Genomic DNA, 24536 nt, shown 5'->3' on the forward strand with positions numbered 1-24536 from the left:
TTCGCGAGCGGATTCCGGGGAGGATTAGCCTTAACTGTAGCCCTGTTTACCCAGAAGTGAATGGGTACCTGGTTGTTAAACTATTTGGCGAGTCATATTCAAGGGAAAATTAGGATTTAGGACGTGCCCGAACCGTTATATAAAAAAGAAATAGTGTCTTTGAGGACGAGAACAACAGCGAACACAAGCCAGCGCATGTGAATATACGAATGGGTTCGTGTATATACAAACTTGTTTGTGAACGAACTGGTTATTTTGGGTCCTGAACCGACGGTATCAGAAACTGTTATAGAGGACTGGGGCCACTTGTGGTAAGTTGTCTCTAATTCTGGGGGCCCACCACGTCTAGGGCCCACCTTATAAGCTATAGTTTTCCCAAGATTTAGTACACAAACGTACTAGTAAATTAGACGCCTCGAATACCATTTTCGGGTGAGGACATTTGTTTTAATTTGAGTCTGGTGCTTGATGTAGTCCATCCTCTTCAACTAGCGGTAATTGCTGACACGCAATAATCCCGGGTATCTACTGGGAGTATATACCCGGGAGTTAGACAACTGTTGTGGTTTGCATCCCGGGGAGGTTCAGTAGTTGGCCTAGGGGGACCTCAGACCTCGATAAGCTCAAGTTGAGGCTTCCTGTCCACGGCAACAGGAAACCGGGGTTCAATCCCAGGCGGAGGCAGAAACACATGGTCAGATTGTCTTTCACCCTGATACCCCTGTTCACCTAGCAGTAAATAGGTACCCGGGAGTTAGACAGCTGCTATGGGCTGCTTCCTGGGGGATGTGTAATAAAAATGAGGCCTGGTCAAAGACCGGGCCGTGGGGACGCTAAGCCCCGAAATCGTCTCGAGACAACCTTAAAAAGATGGTAGATCACCTCACAAATTATTCCTTCCTTTTCTACCCAAGAAGATAATTAGATATAAATGTATGTCTTGACTTGAAGCAATCTACAATGTCTTCTGCCAAGTTGAAGCTCTGATCCATCTTGACTACTTGACCCAAACTGAACAAATTTTGTATTTATCCAGACCACTTGTATTATTATTATTATTATTATTATTATTATTATTATTATTATTATTATTATTATTATTATTATTATTATTATTATTATATACTTTATATAATTGTCATGCCTAATAGCCAGAACTGGACTACTTGGCCCAGTATGCAAGGCCTGATTTGCCTAACCGGCAGTGATTTTCATTATACAGTGTACGTTTATGGGGTTCTGGAAGTTGTTGTTCCCAGTGCAATTGTGGTCCCACAAGTGCTGACTTGTGAGAGCTTGGTCCAACAGGCTGTTGCTTGGAGTGGCCCGCAGGCCCACATATCCACCACAGCCTGGTTGGTCCAGCATTTCTTGAATAAAACTATCCCCTTTTTTCTTGAAGACATCCACTCTTGTTTCGGCAATATTTCTTATACTGGGAGGTCACCAAGAACCACTGATGTTCATGCAGTGTTCTCTGATTGTGCTTATGACACCTCTGTTCTTGACTGGCTCTGTTCTGCATTTCCTTCCATATCGTTCAGTCCAGTATGTTGTTATTTTACTGTGTAAATTTGGGATCTGGCCCTCTAGTATTTTCCATGTACAGTATGTATACTGTATATTATTTGACACCTCTCTTGTCTCTCTTCTAGAGAATACTTTTGGAGAGTTTTAAGATCCTAATAGTTTAGGTGCTTTATCGTGTCTGTGTGCCGTATATGTTCTGTATATTTCAGCAATCTCACCTGCTCTGAAGTGAGTATCGAGCAGTACTCAAGACGGGACAGCACAAGTGATTTAAATAGTACAACCATTGTGATGGGATCCGTGCATTTGAAGGTTCTCGTAATCCATCCTATAATTTTCCTGGCTGACACTATGTTTGCTTAGTTATGCTACCAAAACGTTAGTATGTTAGACATCGTTATTCCCAGATCCTTTACATGCTGCTCTCTAATAGGGGCAGGTTTGATTGTGTTTTGTACCCTGTATTTTGTTTAAGGTCCTCATTTTTACCATACCCAAGTACATAAACATCATTTTCTGTTATTTTTTGCTGCCCAGTCAAAACCTTTATTTATATATGCTTGAAGTTTTTCAATGTCTTCAACAAAAGTAATTTTCATGCTGATTTTTTTATGTTGAAAAATAAAAAGATACAAAGCTATGACTTGTATTTTTGTCTATATCTGATATGAGAATAAGGAAAAGCAGTGGTGCAAGAACTGTGCCCTGAGGTACAGAACTTTTCAATGTGCTTGGACTCTTATTTTATTTGATTAACTCTTGCTGTGCATGATCTTTGTTCTTTGCATTATTTTCAAACATTTTTCAAATTAGTTTAGTACAATTATTATATTAAGAACATGAAATATTGACTTAGTTATGCTAGGTTAGGTTTCATCCAATTTCTGTCAAAAAAGTTAGAAATTAAAAAAATCAAATCATATATAGTATTATGTAATGGAAAGATTACTGTAATCATTCCTTAAGAATATTTTATTTTTAAATATGGTATTTCAGGAAAGTTCAGATTATATATACTATGTGTGTTTTATATATATATATATATATATATATATATATATATATATATATATATATATATATATATATATATATATATATATATATATATATATATATATATATAATATATATATATATATATATATATATATATATATATATATATATATATATATGAGAGAGGTTGAATGAATGAAATAGAAAGAATGAATGAATTAGTGAGAAAGAAAGAATGAATGAGAGAATGAATGAATGAATGAGAGAGAATGAATGAATAAGAGAGATAATAAATAAATGAGGGAGAGGGGGGAGAGAGAGTGTGAGAATCACAAAAGAAATCACATTGGCATGATATATCAATGTAAATCATTTTGAGGCAATGGAGTGACTTGAACCTGCATTCTGGTGAATCCCTGACACCTGCTCTAACCGACTCAGCCACTCTGGTACTGTACTGTACAAAGGCTGACCGACCAGTAACTGCTGAATTCACTGGGAGGTTCTGGAGGCCTGAAACTGGAGCCCAACCAGGATTTTACTATCTGATTAAGTTATGGTAATTTTAAAACCCATCTTGGTAGTTGTAAATAATAAATGTTTTCTTTTGCAGGTTCTTATGGTTGCAATATAGAACAAAACTCTGTAAACCTTGGTATAACATGGCTGAAGCAAATATTGAAGGTGAGTGCACTTGTTGCAGTTGCCAAGCAGATGACAAATATGTAAAGTAACAGGCTGTAATATTTCTGGATGAAGATCTTTACAATAAAAACTTTCAAAATGCCGTGATGGCTATTTGTCATAAGAAACCAGACCAGTAGCAAACTAAACCCAGCTCATTAGCATCAGACTGAATGCTAAGGTGGGTTAGTTTTAGTGATGGAAATGGGCTTTAGGAATTAGGTAGATGGTAATGCTGTACTGTATCTAGTATTGATGCTGGGAGTCACAAGGAAGTGGGGGGGTTTCCATCATAATTATTATATAAACAAGTAATTTTAATTGGAAGAAACTTAACAAAGGATAACTAATAAATGTGTCCATTAGTACAGAAGTTGAACGTAAGAAAAACTGGAAATTGAAAAGTTAGGAACTGTATACACCACACCCTTGTACCCCCTATTTCCATCACCAGTTAGTTTGCTTCTGGCACAATATATGTTTTACCATCTTAATGATAATGCTATATTGCAATGTTATGAAGTATGATGGGAGGCAGTGCAGTGTATCATACAAAAGGACAGCAGTACAGTACAACCTCGATTCAACGAACTACAGTATATGGGGACCCCCGCAATTCATTGCAGTGAGGGATTCATTACAACTGGAGATACCTCCAGGATGCATTTCCCATCCCCTATGGGTTGATTTCACTTTGAGAAATTTTAATTTTATCCTATAATATAATGAACCAAATGAATGCCTGCAAATACAAAAATTGGTTTAACCACATCTAGCTTCTCACATCCCCAGCCTTAAAACTCATTTTTAAAAGTTAGTACGGCCATACCTGAGTGAATGAAAACCTTGCCAACTCTGAATAAAAACAAACCATAGAATTTGGTTTTAATTATCCTCAATAACTTTCCCATGACTCCAACTGTTTCTTATAATAGTGAGTCCATCTACAAAAATCATCAAAACCATGACTGGAGTTATATTAATGGTTACCATTCATACCCCTAATAATTCTGATGCTTAACCCTTTAACTGCGCAACGCGCCTGCAGGCCCAAGTCTGGGGTGCGCTAAACGGCTCCAGGTATTTGTATTTTTCACCTATTCAAAACTCCCGTTGCTACATGGGGTTCACATCAGCTTCCTCAGGGCTCTTGTAAACAGACGCCATCTTTAAAAAAAATCATGGTCCACATTCCCAGGTGTGAGAGTTTCAGTAGTGAGTGAACAGCCAAGGCTGGCGCTTGCAGCATGAGCGCACAGCACTGCTGTTCAGCGTGTGACCACAGCATCGCCTAATAATGTCAAAATATATATATAACCTGTATTATTTAGCCATGATAGTATTATAGAAGAGCCTGAGTGTGATAATGGCTGGGTACAATGTTCAAATATCAATGATTCAATGCTATTCATGATGTTCACAGTGCTAGCCACAGCACCACAGCATTATTTCGTCCATCTAGGAATCTTCAAACGACTTCTTAGGTTCCTTTTCAAAATAAACTTGTGGTCAATTATTCATTTACAGGAATTAGTGACCAGGATTGTGGTTATAATTAGCGTTGTGCGTAGTATTGTGGAAGGAGGAATTTTGGTGAGGGAGAGAATTGAGGTAGCCTCACTATGTGGCAGCCACTCTTGTTTTGCTCACCATATTAGCTTCGTGGTTCGCTATGGGTAACACACATGTACATGGGTATATACAGTGTGTGTGTGTTTGTATATAGTGTAAGAACAGCAACAGGAGTATGTTGAGTGGAGCTATTTTGGTGAGGGAGGTGAAGTCGTAATCGTAGCGTCGTCTGCTGTCTGCTGTGTGATTTCTCATGCAGTGTATGGTGGCCACTGTACTGTTTGGACACAATACCGGCTTACTTGCATAGTTCTGGTAAATAAAACATGTAGATAGGTATATATATAACATGTGTAAATAGTGTAATAAAAACAATAACAGTATGGTGGGAGGAGCAATGTTGGCGAGTAACATGTTGGAGTGAGGGAGGGCTGTCTGGGTGTGGCTGCTCACACTCGCGATGTTCTGAATGTGTTGATGGTAAATGTATATAGTGTGTGACAGTGTATAGTGTGTACATATGTTGTAAATATACATAAATGAACATGAAACATTGGTGTGAATAACTGTATGATGGGAGGAGCAATGTTGGTGAATACAATGTTGGAGGAGTGAGGGAGGGCTGGCTGGGTGTGACTGCTCACACTCGTGGTGTTCTGAATGTGTTGATGGTGAATGTATATAGTGTGTGACAGTGTATAGCCTGTAAATAGATTGTATATATACATAAATTAGCATGATACATGGTAAATATGTGCAACATATGTGTACACAAGTGTCATGCACGTAACACAGTGTCCTTGGACAGTATGGATGTTTTACTGCCATAATATAGTGTACGTGTTCATTATACATAGGATTAGCACGTAAAAACAAATAAAATGTATTTGGAACTGTGCACAAAAAATGAACAAAAATATATTCGCGGCAACTCGCATGCCCCGCCCCGGGCTCCCTACTGGCCCCGGGAGCATACGTCACGGGCGAACGGGGAATGATGATGTCATGCGCCAACTTACGGACCCCATAGCAGCCAAAGTAAGTACAATTTCGAAATTTTTTTGACATACCCATACTGAGGGAAGGGTTTTTGACACTTTAAAAAAAAAATCAAGATAATTTATTTCCTGCGCACTGGGGGGGGGGTGTCATATTTGGAGGCGGCACAGTTAAAGGGTTAATGGGCTGATTTCACAGTGATATTTTAATTTCAACATCATATGAAGGACAACTATCAAAAGAACCTGTTTGTAAAGAGATATAACTACATCTAGCATTTTTCCTATGCCCTAATCTTGAAATCTGAAATCTTATTTTTCAAAGGAAACAGGACTCCATATTTTACTGAAGAAAAACCTCTGCAACTGGGAAAAAATAAGAACCATAGAATTTGGTTTTAAATATGCTCAGTGTCTTTCCCAAGACCCAACTATTTCTCATAATGTTGCCACCATCTATGAACTCAGTCCCAACATCCTAAGCAAATCCACACAACCCATTCTTCAGGGAACTCTTGTTCATAGAGTGGTCAATATGCCGCTGAGCATATTTAAAATCAAATTCTATGGTTGTTCATTGAATCGGGTGAGAAAATCTGGAATGAAAAGTTTGTGTTTCAACTGGAAATTCGCCAAATCGGGGTTCATTGAAAAGAGATTCCACTGCAATAAGATTACTTCCTGATATCCAGGTAATATAGGGTCGAGTTTGTTCCTGACTCGTAAGCGGGAATTCCAGGTTCGAATCCCAAGTGGGGCAGAAATGGTTGGGCGCTTTTCCTATCATCTAATGGTCCTGTTCACCTAACAGTAAAATAGGTACCCAGGAGTGAGTCAGCTTGTCGTGGGGTTGCATCAAGAGGGATCAATAATTTGACCTTAGTGGGGGAGCTCAATACAAGTGTAACATGTACATATACACTGGCTGTCTGTCCCACGATACTTTGAATTATTGTTATCATTAAAACTGCATAACAAATGTGTAACTGAAATACTCAGTGGATAAAAGTGTTGTATATGGTTCGGTACATGAGCCTGAAACTAAAGAAATGGTTGGGAATATCAACTGCTTGGGGAGGAATAGATAACAACCAAAGAGGAGGTGTATGCCCGATACAGTACCATATAGAGTTAAGGGTGATGAGGGGTGTCTCAGATATCTACAGTAAGAGTGAGTGTTCCAGATACCACCAAGAGTGTGTGTGAGAGTATGTAGCCCGTCATCCTAAAGTTTCCCAACATCAAGAAACTGTCGTACTAAAGTGCCCACTCCTAACTTACCAGACAGAAAACGAGGCAGTATGTCAATTTTGCCAGCCACTACCATTTTCTAGTATGACAATTGTTGGCCTTAGGTAGAGTCCGTCAAAATATGCCATTCTATTAGGAGGAAGGGGTTGGTGTATGTGTTCCAGATACCACCAAGAGTGAGAGTGGGGAGAGTGTCTCAGATACCACCAAGAGTGAGAGTGTGGAGAGTGTCCCAGATACCACCAAGAGTGAGAGTGGGGAGTGTCCCAGATACCACCAAGAGTAAGAGTGGAGAGAGTGTCCCAGATACCACATAAAATGACAGTGGTGGGGGGGTGTTTCAGACACCAACTAGAGTGAGAGTTGTATGGGGTATGTGCTCACTATACAATACCACCTAACTTGAAGAGAGCCACCTCAGCGAGCCAGCTCCAAGGATTCACCGTTTGTTCCCTCCAGAAAATGAGTTATGAGGAAAGGCTAGATTCATTTAGTATGCCAAAACCAAAAGACAGAAGAAAAAGAGGTGATATGATCACTACATTCAATATAGTGACAAGAATCAACCAAAATAAGGAACTGCTTGGCCAACGTTTGCAACCCTGATCTGAAGTATGTACATATTTGTCCAGGACTCACACTTGTTAACACCTCACCCTCATCACGAGGTGCCAGCCTGGCAAAAAGGGGCCTGGGGCAGCTAGCCCCAGGCCCCATGCATCTCCAAGTAAGACTTCTTGAGTGCCACAGCTAGAAAGGAAGGGTGGGAATGAGGAGATAGGAACTACCATAAGGGGTGTAAGTGAACAAATAAATTTTATTTATATGTATAATTTTTATTTCTAGGAATAAAAAACATTTTTTTATTATTTGTGTCCAAATATGCATGAACATTTGTTGTATCACCTCCTGTAAGAAAAAATCCAGAAAATTTGGTAATAAATTACCCAAAAGGGCAAATTTCTGGAAAATCGATTCGGTCTGGAATTATATAATCCGGATTTTGTGGGTATACTGTCTTTTATTTCCTAGTGGGGTACTATTGCTCTCTTGAATACTCACTGTAAACAGATAATACTGACATATGATACAACTTTAAGCTGGAGTCCTCCGAATGTTACAAAAATTTAATGCACTAATAAAATGACCTGTGACAAGCAAATACCTGAAAAATGTGCAAATGCTTTGAATTATGTTTGATCCATTTATGGCAAAAGAGCAGACATTAATCAGTAAGCTTTATGAGGATGAGCATTCAAAATGTAAAGCATTTTATCCACTAAAAATACATTTGGATCATTTAATAATTTTACATTAAAGTGTCCAGTTGACCAGATTCACTTAGAATAGCATTAATCCTAACTATAGGATTAATTACAAGAAAACCCTTTGTGGATACAATATGACCTAACATGTGTTAAAGATTTTCCAAACACACGCAGGCTTAAAAGTGAGGTTATCTTAGCACATTCTCTCATATTCAATTATTTTCACAGTATCACTCTTTGTAGATACAGTATTGTTAAAACTAGACCATTAGCATAAGAAAATGTTATTGTTTCAATGACTTACATTTTAAACATAGGTAATGCATTAAAAATAATAGATTGCTTCTGTATAGATTAATTACAGAATGCAACTTTCCGAGACCAATCTCTAAAATTAATGTGCATATATTTTAATTCAAGAATGTTTGTATTTCATAGTTTCTTGACTCAAGCTAATGATCTGCAGTGCCCTCTAACTTTTACTGCACTACTGCACTACAGTTTTATAAATTCTCTGACAAGTTAGAACATTAAAGTAAGATATAGTCTAACCCATCCACAGAAGAACGTGATTCTGATCAGCGGTACCCTTTCTCACGATGCAGCTCAACTGGATCCATCCATACCTTGACCTCTTCTGCAAACAACACAGGTCAGCACAAAACTTGAACTAAATAAAAAAGTCAGTTATGTTTAGTGAACACTTTTTTCTAGTACTGAGATAAATAAATTTTCAGTGATAATGAGTCTTGCATCCACAAATTCTGTTCATTAGTGAACTCTTAAAGTGACAAAACTGAGCTTCATCTAGTAAATTGACCTTGCGTGTTTGTGTGTAATTACCTAAGTGTAGTTACAGGATGAGAGCTATGTGCATGGTGTCCCATCTTCCTAGTGCTCTTTGTCATATGACGTTTTGACACTACCTGTACTGGTGATTTTGACCATCACTACTTTGTCACTTGTTCCAACCACCTACCACTCTGTTTGCAAAAGGGAATTTTCTAATTTTTTTTTTTTTTTTGCAACTTTGTTTCCATAATTTGAATCTATATCCTCTTCTTGAAGTTTCAGTTTTAAAAAGGCCTTGTCAGACTATGAATCACAATAACATGGCTGAAAATATGATGACCAACCACACACCAGAAGATGAGGAGATGAAGACATTTTGGTCCGTCCTGGACCATTATCAAGTCGATTGTGATGGGAGCGAGGGAGGCCGGGCATAAGTAAGGCAAGAGTGAGGCGAGGAGCAGGTGACAGGAGGTAATTCCTAGGAGGTGGAAAGTGCAAAACAAAAAGGTAAGAACAAGAAGCAAAAAGGGGTAAGGATGGGATGAGTGTAATAATAGGGTGACAGAAGAAAAGGAACTTAAGAATAAGGGGAGAAAAAAAGGGGGAAAAAGTGACCTGACAGCTTATGTTGGGTCACGTTTGTTAGAAAGGTTAGAGCATTTGAGTACGTACATACTGTGAAAGGGAAGAGTCAACAGCAACAAAGCCAGGACTAGGTTCAAGTTGTGTATCAGAGCCGATTAATCAATAGAATGATTAAGAATCCCTTTCTTCCGTCACCCTATTAGTCACCCATCCCATCAGTATCTCGTTTTGCTTCTTGTTCTTACTGTTTTGCCTTGCTCTTTCCTCCTAGGAATTACCTCCTCTCACCTGCTCCTCGCCTTACTTATGCCCGGCCTCCCTCACTCCTATCACAATCGACTTGACAAGCATCCAGAATGGACCGAAACGTCGTCGTCTCCTCATCTGGTGTGCGGTTTGATCTTCAAGAATTCTTTTGTCAATTTTGTTGACTGGTGTTACTACTTTGTATGTAGTGATCATATCACCTTCTTGTTTTCTTTTATCTTCTAGCTTTGGTGTATGTAACACTCGTAACCTCTTCTTGTACCTTGTTTTTCAGTTTTGGAAGTTGTTTATTTGCATGTCTTAGCACCTTTTCCAGTTTATTGATGTGGTTCTTGAGATTTGGGCACCAAACAACTGCTTATTTCAATTTTGGTCTCACAAAAGTCACGAACAATTTTTAATATTTCACCATCCATATATTTAACAGGGATTCTAAAGTTGCAAAGTGTACCACAGGCTTCTTCAGAGTACGATTTCAGCTTTTCTGTCTTCCTTTGAAAGAACTCGTCTTAATGACCATTGTTTCCTATCTTCATTATTTTGCCATTTCCTGACATTCCTTAACACTGTCATTTACTTCACTTCACTGAACTCTTCACTCCATTTAATGTCACCCTTAAAGAGCAAGTCTTACATTTTACATATTTGCCTATCTTCCAAAATCACTGACATTTTCCTTTGTTGAGAAGCCTTCTCCTAAACCTACTATTTTCTCTGATTTCCTCTTCTGTGCTCTGTCCATCCTAGATGGTATCTTTTTCCAAATAGTATCCAAATATTATTATAGACTTCTATATACAGTACAGTGTTCTGTACTAATTTACTGATGGTAACCATTTCTTATCTAATTGCCTGTCTGATGTCAGTTCCTGACTGCTCATTTCTGTTTTTGACTTCCAAACATACATCTTTGATGGTTTCTTTATCTTTTACAACTGTGCACATGTTTCTGTTATTTCTACTTTACATTTTTCTAATCCTCTAGTAACAACTTTTATTTGCACTCAAATTTTCTCTTAGAAAATCCTTGCCATATTCCTTGTTTTGGCTAGCCTGTATAGTTTCTAGTAATTTTGTCCATATTTATCTTCTTTATTTTAAAATTTGTTCCCTCACCTTTTAATTTTCAGTCTCATTTTATTTCACTAGTTCCTTTATTTGTCCTTCCTGTCTCCTTACCTTATATGTCAAGTTGGCAACGACCTGTATTTTCTGCAGAATGCTTCATTGTAAAAAATATAATTTTACTTTCAAGATCTTAATTTTTTCTTTCTAATGAAATAAATTTTCTTTCGTGAATCTTTACCAGATCCTCGACTTTCACCAACCTACCCCTAAAAACATCATTTCTTATTTCTTCCTCGTTAAAACCCTTGAAATTTTTGTCTCTTGTTAACAGTTCAGTACCCACCACATCGGCCTTTCTTGTCTGCTCCTTCATAATAAACCTTGTTAAAAAAAAATTGAAAATTTGTATCTCTCTTTCATAATTGTCTCTCCACCTTCTATAATTGATCTCAATGTTATGATATCTAGGGGACAACTTGTAAATCTCTCTCCCACACTACCTGGATAATGATGAGTTAATCCTTCAGCTCCCTGTGACGTGTCATCGTCGTGTATGTGTTTGAGAGAGAGAGAGAGGGTGGGGGGTGGAATCGTAAATCACTTTAGGAACTCTGACTTGAACAGGGATTGAATCTTACACTACATACAGTACTCACGCCATATATATATATATACTATCTACATTTTATGCACAAAATGAACCACTGAGCAATTCTGATGGGTGTGGTAATGAAATCCATACACAGCATACAGCGACATGCTCTGAGCAGACGACATCACCCAGTACAGCAAAATGCCCTAATATTCTCCACACAATGCTAAGTCTAGCCACAACACTATTATCATCAGATTCATGGTCAGTAAATCATGAATATGCATCATTTTCCACAAGTTTATTTTCTAAAAGACCATGAGCTTTCATCGCATGATGCGTAGATGCATCAAACCACAATTGTGTGCTATGGCTGTCTGCTCTGCTTTGAGAACATCATCATGCACCAGCATTGGGTTTACTGGTATCTGAACTTGTACATAATCTTTATCACTGTCATGGTCTTTTGCCACTATCATCAATAAATATTTGCAAATACTTCTTTATTTCATTGTCATTAAATGATGTTCTGGGCATGAGCTGCATGGCAGTGCTGTGACCTGCAGGTGAATGCACTATCCATGATTACTGTGTTAGTACTCACACCCAGTAGTGGTGCTCATAACTTTTTCCAAAATGACACCTGTTTACTGGAGACTTGATGAAGAAAATGTGATCCCTGTGTACCCGCAGGAGTTTTGAATTGTTCGCTATACTGTACCTACAAAAGAGTTTTCTCGGTGATTGTGCCACCCATCAAACAAGATGCAGTATGTCAATGAGTGCAGTACAGGGGTTGTACACTACCAGTATGGTGTAAAACACAATTTATGCAGGTATAAATACATCTCAAGGTATTTTAAGGGTTGGGCCATGAGAAAGACCAGGATTGAGACTGAACACTGTATAGTCAGGTTCTCCTTTGTTTATGTCCATCATGTGAGATGATATTAAGTGTTTGCTCTGTCAGTGTACTGTACTCAGAGCTTGGGATTGGGAAAGAAGGTATGAATGGTATCTTCTAATATTGAACATCTTCCATTTCTAAAAGTTTTCACAGAAGCATGCAGTACTCAGTAGAGGAGTTGTATAAAAGCCATTGAGCATTATTAAAACAAAATTCTTTGGTTGGTTTTCATATTGACTTGGCTCATTTTCAAAACTTGATTCTGTACGACATTGGTATGCAAATGTGCACAAACCTGAGTGTTGACCACATAAACAAAATGTTGTCAACATTTATGCCTTGTGTGCAATCTGATGGCATTTTCCCCCACTATATTTGAAAGTGAAATAGGAAATTCATCTGAGATTTACAACATAGCTATCAGTTTGAAACGAACGAAAATGAAAATAATTTCTTCATTCGTTAATTTTAACTTGTTTAACATTTAAATCCTCATGATATGGTTGTAAATCATTAAGTTTGAGCCTGGAATTAAATGATTGTACTGATGAGAAGCAGTGCACCATCCATATCTTAAACATCTCTGATGTCTAATAGCCCAATTTAATACTTATCCTTAAACCACGGAATATGTTTTAACAAGGAACAGGTGGAAGGCCCATCCTGGCAGTGAGAACCCAAACCTGTCTTTTGGACTGAGGGAGAACCCAGTGTATATCTAACTCTGCTATTAAGAAACCAAAGGACAATTATATAAAACCACTTATTGATGTTTAACTGCTGCCACCACTCCTCAATTATGGTAATTAATTAAGCTAATTAATATTCCTGACCCTTGAATAGGAAAGTCAAGAAACATAAACCAAAGGATTTTAGTATCTTTTGATAATTATAGAATTTGCGATGCATTATGATTATTGCTCCTTCTGAATAATTACTTGTTATTTTAGTCACTTTGAAAATTGCATGAAATATTCAAGACAACTCAAGATATGCTCAAAGACTTAATAAAAAGGAAACTTTACTGAAATGCCAACTCAAATTCAATAAACAATTTATTAGTAAGAATAAATTAAGTCCTATTGTAAATAAACATCCTATTACTAGAGGCCAATGGATGCGAATTTACTAATCAACTACAGCTCAGGCAACAGTAATTACCGTTATACTGCAATCTTAATCCATTGGTCCAAGGTTATCTCGTCCCCTAGGGGTAATGTCTGCACCCTCCTCCACACCAAGTCCAAATCCACACTTAACTCTTAGAATTAGTCTCTCCAAAGGAGATGCCTTCTCCTTAAGATGCTATGCCTTCTGAAGCTCTGCCCCCCAGGGTGGCACCTAGCCACTGGCAAAGCTAGGTCTAGTCTCTGGGCATCCTCCTGACTAATCACACAACACTAGGCCTACAGGGGATGGGGCTAGGCACTGAAGGGCCAACCGCGCCTAAAGTCTAACGGGAAAGGCGGGACTCTCCCAAGGGCCACATGGCTTGGAGTAGTTGAAACTATGGCTAACTTTTATAATGCATAATAAGCAATTAAAAATGAAAGCAAAATCTTTTCATGGGTCATGATAACTCTCATCCATATATTGTATACTGTAGATGTATTATAATCATATTTACATTTGTGTAAAAACTGGGAGATAATAACTAAGATCAAGGTATGATAACTATATTACCCTAGGGATCAACATGTGATGATATAAGCAATTTAAAGGCTGACCAACATACACTGACTGGGTTTCCCAAGGCCCCAGCTACTTATCTTAATGTAGCATCCATCTAATAACATTGTTAAAACATGATTGGAGCCGTATTAAGAGCATTCATGCCCTAATATTTCCCATGCTCTGTGGGTAAATTTCACTGAGCAAAATTTACAACAACTATGAGAACCAAACTGTTAGGAGATTTTATCCTCATTACCAGGATTTCTCAGAATCCATCCCCCTTAAATTTTATCTTTTAAAGGTAGGGACATAACCCCAAAATGGTGTAAATGAACCAGGCCCATCGACTTTCCCACAGGTCTGTGAACCGTGACTGTGCATCCTAAGCAAAACCGAACAAGTGTTCGGCAAAGCAGCTGAGTAAATCTGCGCTACAAAGTGTGCATCGCAACCAGAGATTCGCAGATCGAGGTTTACTGAATTGAGGTAGCACTGTACTACCACATGTCTTTCGAGAGCATTAATTAACTTGTTAGTGTCTCCCCTCATACTGCCCCATGTTTCTGTGTGTAGGTGAGACTATGATCATGTCAGATTACCTTTCTGTAGGAACAGCAGTTGAGCTATGATCGCGAGTGTCCTATATTTTGTATGTATTATTAATATTAAACAATACTGTAGTTTGTAATTACTGTTGAAGTGGAGCCCATTCCAACAGAATTTAATCTGCCAGTGTGCAATACAGTATTATTAAATTACATTAATCCAATATGATATGCAAGTTACTTTTACTTAAGAGGTGTACTGATTCAGTGGTATCAACCTATTTCTGGGAAGGCTTTCGTCAGTAGTGTGAGCACAGTACTGTAGTTCCCTCGGTACTATTTCAACTTGAAATCCATAGACTGGGAGGCATATGAAACTAGAACAGAGTACTTTTGGACCTGTAGATTCGTAAACCTCATCTTGGAAACATTCATGTATCAACATGTTAAACAAGCTATAAGGATGAGGGAAGGGGATGTTCCCTTCATGCTGGATTTTATATTTACCAGGAAAGAAGAAGAAATATTTATATTGTACCTAGTAGCCAGAACGTTGTACTCTGCCTACTAAGCAAAGCCCAATTTGCCTGCCCCCATCCTTTCCATACGATTCCTTTGCAGATTTGAACCTAGCTGGGCTGGGTCTGGTATACCAAGATGGCATCCATTTCCCTTATGCTGGGCTCTCAATTGTGCCTTCTGTCCTGTGTCTTGTGGTATGGAGCCTGCAGATTTCCTGGTGGTCTCTCAAGCATTTGTCCTTGTGACAGTTGGACACAATCTGATCTTTGCCTACATGGTTTATCCATGTAGGCAAGGTTCCTGGTTTATCCATGTAGGCAAGGTTCCTGCATGGATGTAGGAAAGATAGGCTTACCTTACCTACCTTTCTACATGGTTTGGCCGCAGATGCTTGTTCTGGTTTCCTATGGGACGCCCTTACTACTATTACAGAAGAATGAGACTTTGACTTTTCAGAGGGGTCCTTTGGTGATTAATACTTGGGTTTTCCAGGGTTATCTTGAGATGATTTCGGGCCTTTTTTAGTGTCCCCGCGGCACGGTCCTCGACCAGGCCTCCACCCCCCAGGAAGCAGCCCGTGACAGCTGACTAACACCCAGGTACCTATTTACTGCTAGGTAACAGGGGCATAGGGTGAAAGAAACTTTGCCCATTTGTTTCTGCCTCGTGCGGGAATCGAACCCGCGCCACAGAATTACAAGTCCTGCGCGCTATACACCAGGCTACGAGGCCCCCTTAATGTTCATTCATTATGAACATTAAGGGTTCATTATACTCATTGTTCTGTGGCCACTCTTTGTCACTATTTGTGTACCACTCAGGGCATTTGGGGGGATACATTCTTTGTAAGCACAGTATCCATGGTTCCTTGTTTCAGGGCTCAGTTGTCTCAGGCTGTCCAAGTTATTAATTTAAGCCAGTTTAACGTGTTTCCTTGGTGTCACGATGACTACAATTGTGTGGCTTTGTATACTTTTTTTGGCAATACAACTACTGTATGTCATTGGCTAATATTTGGACTCATGATTGTTGCAGCTCTAATAGTGTGTTTGTGGCTCAGTGCTTGACCAGTATGTACCTAGGCAGTGTCATTCTTGCATGTGTTGGGTTAGTTGGCTTGGCACAGAGTCCCCTGTGGAGTATTCATGTCTCCTTCCCATCCTCCTTGTAAGACTGCCCAGTTTTCTTTTTTGTGGTGAAATGGCTCGGAATAATACTGTGGGGCCTTTCCAGAAAGTTGGCATTAGATATAATAAAATGCCGATTTCTGGCGAGTTCCTTGTATTTACCCGTTCTCACACTGCCTGTCTTTGTGAGTTCAAGGGTTGTGAGTGGGGGTGGTGCATGAATAAAGGGAAAACAAAGTAAGGCTGGGTTCCTGGGCTTCTGTGAGTGAGTGTTATGAATCAGTAGTTTGATCCAGGTAATAATTGTTTACATAGTCATTGTTGCAAATGTGCTCTGTGCAGTTTTCATGTGCTCAACTATTCAGGTGGTCATTTCTCTTAGTTACTGTGATGGTCCTAGATTTCCCGGCTTCCATCTCACACTATTGGTGGGGTGCTGAATGTTTGACAGGTTATTAGTGCATAGCTCAGAGATATAGAGGTTCTGCCTCACCAGAATGAGGCATTATATTACAAGCAGTGCCAGCTTTATAGTATCAAAGTACTGTACCTGTATTGGTACTGAATAATAATGCAGTAGCGGTATCTGTCAAAATGTGGGTATCGGTACACCTCTACTAATAATATCAGAAATTGTGTTTTAAGGGAATCAGAAGGTATGAAAGTTGCAATGATTATTTTTTTATTGAGTGAACTGTGTTTATCCAAACTTTTCCAGACTAATATGATTATGGTATTGATTAGTAGAATAGGATTGTGAATAGTAGAATAAAATATAGCATTGTTGTAAATATTTTTCAACAGATGTAACAGATGACGAAGACAGTGACAGAGGGAACCAGATGACTTATAAGGAACGTCGACGTGAGGCGCATACTCAGGCTGAGCAGAAGCGCCGCAATGCTATCAATAAAGGCTATGATTCTCTGCAGGACCTTGTTCCCACATGTCAAAATACAGAGCAAGGACAGTGCTATAAGATGTCTAAAGCCACAGTTCTCCAGAAAAGTATTGATTATATTCAGGTAACCAACGGGTTTATGTTTTATGAGAAATTTTAGTGAGTACAACGAATACATCCTACTCATACAGGGAGTGGGTCCCTGCATCCAGTTGGGTATCAGGTTCCAGTTTCAAGAGGAATCCTTCCATTATTAGACTGGGAAAGGGAGGGTGGTAGGGTATGCTACTTATAAGTTGTTAAAAAATAGGAGGGTCAGATTCCAAAACAGTAAATAGTTTATAATCACAACTGTTATATTTTTACCATTGTGAATACATTTCTAATACACACAGAAAACACAATTGCGTGATGCATCAAATGAATCCACGGCCCTTGTGGATTTGTACATTTCTAATGTACATGTATGTGTATTGTTTATTGTTAGGTTACATTACTTTCTAATGTAAATTTCTTATTTCTGGTAGGGCTCCCTTCAATGGTTCCCCAACCTACTTGTCTGATTAGCTTTAAACCTTAAGCACCCCACTAGGCCCTTGAAGTCACCACTCACTCATCACCAGGTGTCAGCCCTAGAAACTTGAACCCTCTACCAGCTGCACCAATTAGTTGTGAGTCTGGTGTGGTTGAGACAACAGCTCCTAGTGCACTTTCCTTTTTGGACTGTCTTGCAGGGACTTGTGCTTGTATTTGTTCATTTTTATTGTTTCACATGTTTCTGGGAGGGCTCCACCGTGGCTCTCTGTTGCTAATGACCTGGATAAGCTCCACACTCATAGAGAAGTGCAGCGCAGAGGATACTAGACCAAGCAGCCCTGGTTTGTGGTTGTTTTCCCCTGGTCCTTAGTTCTTGGGCTTGGTTGTTTTGGCACTCCTACTAGGTCCTTCTGTTCAGGTTTCCTTCTGCCCAGACTTGTTGTGGTGTTTGTGACTTTGTTGGAGGGTACCCTTAGCTTCTGCTCTCCTCCATCCCTGGTGTGTTTTCCCCCTGCCCCCCTTTTTAATTCTCTTTGGTGAAATGGCAACAGGGAGTTACCATGGAGCCCTCCCCAAAAAAACAGCATTGAATGTAATGAAACACCTTTATCTGTTGGCTCCTCAGTAGCTCCTTGGAGTCTCCTTTACTCTTCAGGTGCATCAGTTGTTCTTTTGGTTGGCTTATGACCAAGCAGCTGTACTGGCTGAGCAGGTAGCTTCGGGTGCTGCCACTGGGTTTTGGCGAGTTGGAATAAGGGGTGGAACAACCTTACTACTAAATTGTATTGTTTTCTGTGTTGGTTTATTTTACCTTGCTGTTGTCTGTTTTGTCTTGCTCTACTTTTCTGGTGGCATTTTTCTTAGTAAGAGTATTTAGTATCCTCTGCTATCTGTACCTCTAGAGGGAGCCAGCTTTTGGCCTCTTAAAGGCTATTAATGGGATTTGATGAATGTAACTATCCAGATGGTTAGCAGCAGGGAGCTACTGAGGGCCCACTAGAAAGAGACATTCATTAAATTCAACCTTGTTTTTTTCTAGCCTTATTGTTGTGTATGTATCTAGTCTAGTTTGCCTCGACTGCTTGTTGCTGTTTTCTTCTCTAGTTGTTGCTGGTGTTGCACCAACTTTTACAGGGTTCTTTTCCCTGGTAAGGTTCTGGCGTTCACTTCCTGAAGTTTCCTTCTTTCAAAGGGCTTTGCCCTGATTAGTGTATCTTCTATGGGGCCCGAAGGTTCAGTTGGACTGAGGTTTGTTTTCTCTGAATTTCAGAGGCACCCAGTGGGGTTAAAGACAGCTCTTGTTCTGGTGATGTGTTATGCCTCCCTAAGCTGCATTTGCCCAGTAGCTAGCTGTATGAAGTGGATGGGGAATCTTCTGTCTATGGATGTAGAGTGACAGCATTGGTTTTACGTGGTGCTACAGCATGTGTGTAAGATATTATGAAAGATAGTTACAAGATATAGCATGTGTGGTAAATAGGTAGGATGTCATTTTTACTATTATATATCCTTTTCCTATATTGCTCTCCATTCACCTGGGCTCTAGGAGACTCGAACCACAGAACCCACGTGTGTGAGGCCGAAACTCTATCGACTGAGCAATTGCTCGGGCGATAGCTATTGCTATTCCTATATTGCTCTCTTGTTACATTGAAAACTGTGTACAGAACTGTTCTGCATTGTTTATTCACAGTTTCTCAAGAAGGAGAAGAGCAAGCAAGAGGAGGAAGTGGCTGCATTACAAAAAGAGGTTGTTGCCCTTACCATCATGAAGCTGAATTATGAGCAAATTGTATCTGCTCACCAAAGTCAACCTGGCCAACTCAGCAAGCAGATATCTGATGATGTTAAATTTCAAGTGGTATGTTGTATGATGATTCAAGTGGTAGGTTGACATCTTTGTCATCCTCAAGGAATTCACAATCTTGAAGAAAATAAGTCTCCTCTAAAATAATTCTTCATGCTTTTTGTTTTTATCATTTTACAGGATTATATTTTGTTAAGTTGATGCATTTCCTTACAGTTTCGTGCAGTAATGGATTCACTCTACCAGTCATTTGAACATTGTATTGCCACCAACAATTTTGCCGAGATATCTGGATCAGTTATATCATGGGTCGAAGAACACTGCAAACCACAGGTTAGTAATAGCTAATAATTATATAACTTCCAGTTGTCTATGAAGACTGAAAAATTATTAGACTTGCCTGGCTTCTTGTAACAAAATTATCTCACTTTCCATAGAAATGTTTACTTGTATGGTCAACTTAGGTCAATGCCCATTTTTATTTAAGGCTTCCTACATCACTAACACTTCAGAGTTCAAATTGGATCATTGTAATCAAATGTTGATTTCCAGATAAAGAGTCTTTCTCAGCCAAGCATCCGTGATTCTATATGTAGATAATGTTTCAGGATACTGCACTTCAGCTTGGCTAATAGAAGTAGAATGTCTGATACATGTATAAATTAGTATCAACAACAAAAATTAGACCATAAAAAGCCAGTGTTGATATAATGAAAGGCCTCATTCTTGTGCCCCCCCACCTTCCTTGTGCCCCAAACCCCCTCCTCTGCCTCCCATCCTCTGTCGACTTGGCCCATCGACTTGCTTTGGCGTCACCAGCATTTACAAAAGGAGCATTATTTTTGTCTAATTTCGTTATGAAATGATACTTCTTCAGAGTAAAAATGTTTTTGCATGCTCTACATTCAGCACCAACATTATAATGAGTAAATATATCATATTTATTCATTACTAATGTAATGCCATGAAGCTTTGGGTGGCTTTGAGTGACTTTGGGTAATTAGACGGACCCGCCTGGGGTGGTGAACCTGGATGCTAGCTAGCACATGGTTGGTTGACATTGTCTTTAATGTTTCTAGCTTTAATTGAGATATGTTGTTTGTTTTGCTTTGCCTGTACTATCTGGGCAGTTTCACTCAGTTTTAAAGTTCATTCAAGATGTCCATGCTGCTCTTGCCTTCATGAGCATACCAGAGTCCAGGTGTTTGGTAGGCCTGCACAATTCCAGAGGCTGATAGTTGCATGAAAGTGTTCATGGTAGTGAAGCCAGTGCAGTGGGAAGCTATCAAGTCCACCCAGAAAAGGGCATTTCATTACATTCAACCCTTAAATTTTAGAATTTATTTAATGGAATATATACTGACCACTCACTGATTCAAACCTTAGTAACTCAAAATTCCAGGGAATTCTGCCAAAATTGATACTGATTTTGATTTGCCATTGTTATAATACAGACAAAGTTTGAGTTAAGAAGGTTGGCAAATTGTATTATTGAACATTAAAACATTGCTTTAACTCTTGAAGAGTTATTGTTGTCATGTGTTGACCTACTAGGCCAGTGCAGTTATTTGCCAAATTTCAATATCACCCTTTTTTTTATACAAATGATGTAAATATTCTATTGTTATAATACAGTACTTCCATATGGATGTAATGGAGTTAGCAGAATTTTTTCATGGGTCTTGGTTATCGTTTTGCAATTGCTTATTATGCAGGAAGGTTATCACATACTAGTGGCTTACAGTTATTGACTAATCACAATGTGATGTTTCCTGCCAGTGTTTGAAACTACAGTACCTGTATTTATGTAATATGTACAGGACAATTGCCCTGTCACATTGTACGGCAATATTCATTACTCAGTCACTTTGTCAATTATGCATACAAAAATCTAGTTAAACACAATGTGTATATATGTACAGTGCTATACTTTTAATAACACACAAAAACCATAAAATTTGAACACATGTTCTTACCCCTCCAACCACAAGTCAGCAAATTGTGCATCTGGAGTCAACATACTCAGTGACTCCTTCACCTGTTTTTCTCAAGCCGTGTACAAAACTAGAAAGGACTTGGATATATACAGAATTTGTTTTGCCTCACTTTCTATGTGCAAATATTTCATTGTATAATCTTTTTATCCTACAAGCACATCTTTAGTGACCATTGACTTTGACAAGAAGAAAAGATAGGACACTACCTAGAAATGTAATATAGTTACCAAATGGCATTTTCATTTTTAAAGTTTGCTTAGGGATTAGTGTGTGTAGCTCTTTAATCAGTCAGAGGAAGTTGCCCCAGGGGCCAGCATTTAAAGCACTACTCTTCCTGGTTGACCAGACCACACACTAGAAAGTGAAGGGATGACAACGTTTCGGTCCGTCCTGGACCATTCTCAAGTCCATTGTGGATGGTTGCCTTTGATGGTCCTCATCTCGCCTATGATTTATTCTTAGTGAATGCCTTCATTTGCAGTTACATCAATGATTTTACCTTCCAACACCAGCTCGCAACCAATAGCATGTTGTAGGCTGCTAAGCATGACTACCTGTTGGAGATTTCTAGGCTCAATGTTCCCATGGCCTGGTCTCTGACCAGACCTCCTGGTTGCTGGTCTGATAAACTATAAGCATGGCTTATAGTTCTTTACCACAAAAATCTTTGCAATGACTTAATAGGTAGCATTGTCCATCATCTTCCCTTTTCAGTATGGAAACTAACATGTATATGAAATGATTGATTTTGATGCCTGCCCCTTTTTGGTATCACATGTCCATTACCTGGGTGCAGATAAATAATCATTTCTCCATTTGCATTTTTTATATTTTGTCTAAACAGTACTATAAATGCCCTCATAAATGTCACCTTTATCATCTTGATGTTTTATATTGTATGATAAGTAGTCTTTGGTACTTCATCTAGACTCTCCAAAAGTCCCTATTTGTGCTTATTTGGTACCCATCACCAAATGAAAAAGAAAACTTAGATACGTAGATGGTAACATGATGTGTCTCATACCCACACTGTGGGATGCCATTCGGAACATTTATCATTTGTTGCACATTTGTGCAACATTATCATTTGTTGTACTCAATTTTTTTTTTTCTAGCCTCATTTTCCTTCATTACTTTTGTTTTTCTTTATGCAGATACCTTCTCTCTTCCTGTCAAATTGGGAATTAAGGAACTGTTTATAATTATAATAAATATCAAACTATCATGGTCACACATGACATAAGCCAAAGAAAAGTGAAACATGAAGTATTTGGTATTGTAGATTCTTTTGCCGCTATAAATAGTAGTAGTGTTTGCTTCTCAGAACTCGTAATATTACGATCCGTTTCTTGCAGATTTTGCGTGAAATAATGTGTGGAGTTCTGCAGCAGCTGGGTCGACAGGACACATCTTACCTATCATAAGATATTTGTGCACACATTAAATCCAACGAACTGTTGTAGGGTATGTAACCTTTTGTACAAAAATGCAATTGCTGTTTTTAATTACTGAGAACTTGTGAAAAATTTAAAGTTTAAGTAGCTCCTATACATTAGTTCTTTGATTGTGAAACATTGCTTGTCTTTATAATTTACTGGTACATATCTATAATTAATTTTGGTTCACATCATATCAATATTGAAATTGCAACATTAAATAAATTCTTTAATTTTGTGAGAAGCCATAAAGTTGGTTAAACTCTGTAATCCTTTAAGTTAATTTTTTCCTTTGCATTAATTAAAACACTTTATGCAAGAACTATGGTTTCTGATGTTATAATTTTCTTTTAGTGTTAAACTTAGATTCTGCAAATTGTGCAGTCAGTGGCTTAATAGTACTTGGCGTTTTTAAAAATACATGGTTGAATCAATGAGATAATTATGTATAAAAGAATGAATTATTTCAAGTATAGTACCATGAAATTATTATTTTTTCAGTTTTCATTATTGGGCAATATTACCTGATGGGAGCAAGGGTTTAGAACATTTGCCTCATGTCATAGCTCTACAACAGCAATAGTGTCCAATACATACACAAAAAGAAATGCAAGATAAATTTTTGTTGCAATTTCATTGACATGCAAATTTACAAACTAAGTGCATAATTGAGATTACTAATGAACTGCTTTTTATTTTTACACTAAATGCATATTGAAACTAATATTCTCAGTTGAGCATGGACTTTTATTAAAAACTTAAATTTTTGCCTATTTATTACTTATGAACCCTACAGTTGAATAAAATGTATCTATAGTGCAATAAATTTATTCCAATATTTATTAGTTTTTATATTCTTGCAAATACACAGTATTAGAAATGGTGTAGAAGTTGTAACTACAAACCTTCCCTGGTGCTACAACTGAAGGTGGGGGATGTGCATTCATGCCAACACACCTGGATGCCCCAGTATGATTGAGACAATTTGGACGATCATCAGTTATGTGGTTTGTTCTAACCAGGGATTAACTAGGAAAAGATACTTTTTTTCCATAATGTACGATTGTACAACAAAAATTTTAATTTTGGTTGACCACAGTATGGTATTTTTAAATGTATATTTGATATAGTTTAGTTACAAGTTTAGTTAAAGGTTGACACTAATAGTACAATGACTAAGTTGAGTCATAGGATGCTGAAGAAGATGGCAACATGGCAAGTCCACAGTGTTGCTGCCACTGGCTCCCTGCAATCTTCACCTCTCACTTTCCCTTCTCCTCCCTCCCTTTTTCAACTTTCTTCCCCCTTCCCAAGGAATATACAAGTAATTTCCTAGTGTTTTAAATGTAATTTACCCAGTTTGTGTCCCAGAACCCCAATTATAGTCACCTGTATGCTGTAATAATGAACACAGCAATTCAACAACATTGCAGTTTTATTATCCACCAAATATTCCAGTTCATTACTGTTACAA

General features: G+C 38.4%; 1 protein-coding gene across 5 annotated transcripts; it reads left to right on the top strand.

The window, feature by feature from the left end:
* On the top strand, positions 1-24487 carry bigmax (helix-loop-helix-leucine zipper transcription factor bigmax). 5 transcript variants are annotated; one of them, XM_069326395.1, is made up of 8 exons: positions 159-311; positions 3143-3213; positions 8865-8954; positions 17189-17409; positions 19516-19683; positions 19846-19962; positions 22982-23090; positions 23934-24487. In XM_069326395.1, the coding sequence occupies exons 2-7, from the start codon at positions 3192-3194 to the stop codon at positions 23048-23050; spliced, it is 687 nt and encodes a 228-aa protein (XP_069182496.1). In that variant the 5' UTR covers positions 159-311; positions 3143-3191; the 3' UTR covers positions 23051-23090; positions 23934-24487. The 5 variants fall into 5 exon arrangements, with proteins under 5 accessions (XP_045592548.1, XP_069182496.1, XP_045592546.1 ...); XM_045736590.2 differs by lacking the exon at positions 23934-24487 and having other exon boundaries at positions 160-311; positions 22982-23900; XM_045736591.1 differs by lacking the exon at positions 23934-24487 and having other exon boundaries at positions 297-432; positions 22982-23900.
* The last annotated feature ends 49 nt before the right edge of the window (positions 24488-24536 follow it).

This window comes from Procambarus clarkii, chromosome 18, assembly GCF_040958095.1.
Source record: "Procambarus clarkii isolate CNS0578487 chromosome 18, FALCON_Pclarkii_2.0, whole genome shotgun sequence".
NCBI lineage: Eukaryota > Metazoa > Arthropoda > Malacostraca > Decapoda > Cambaridae > Procambarus > Procambarus clarkii.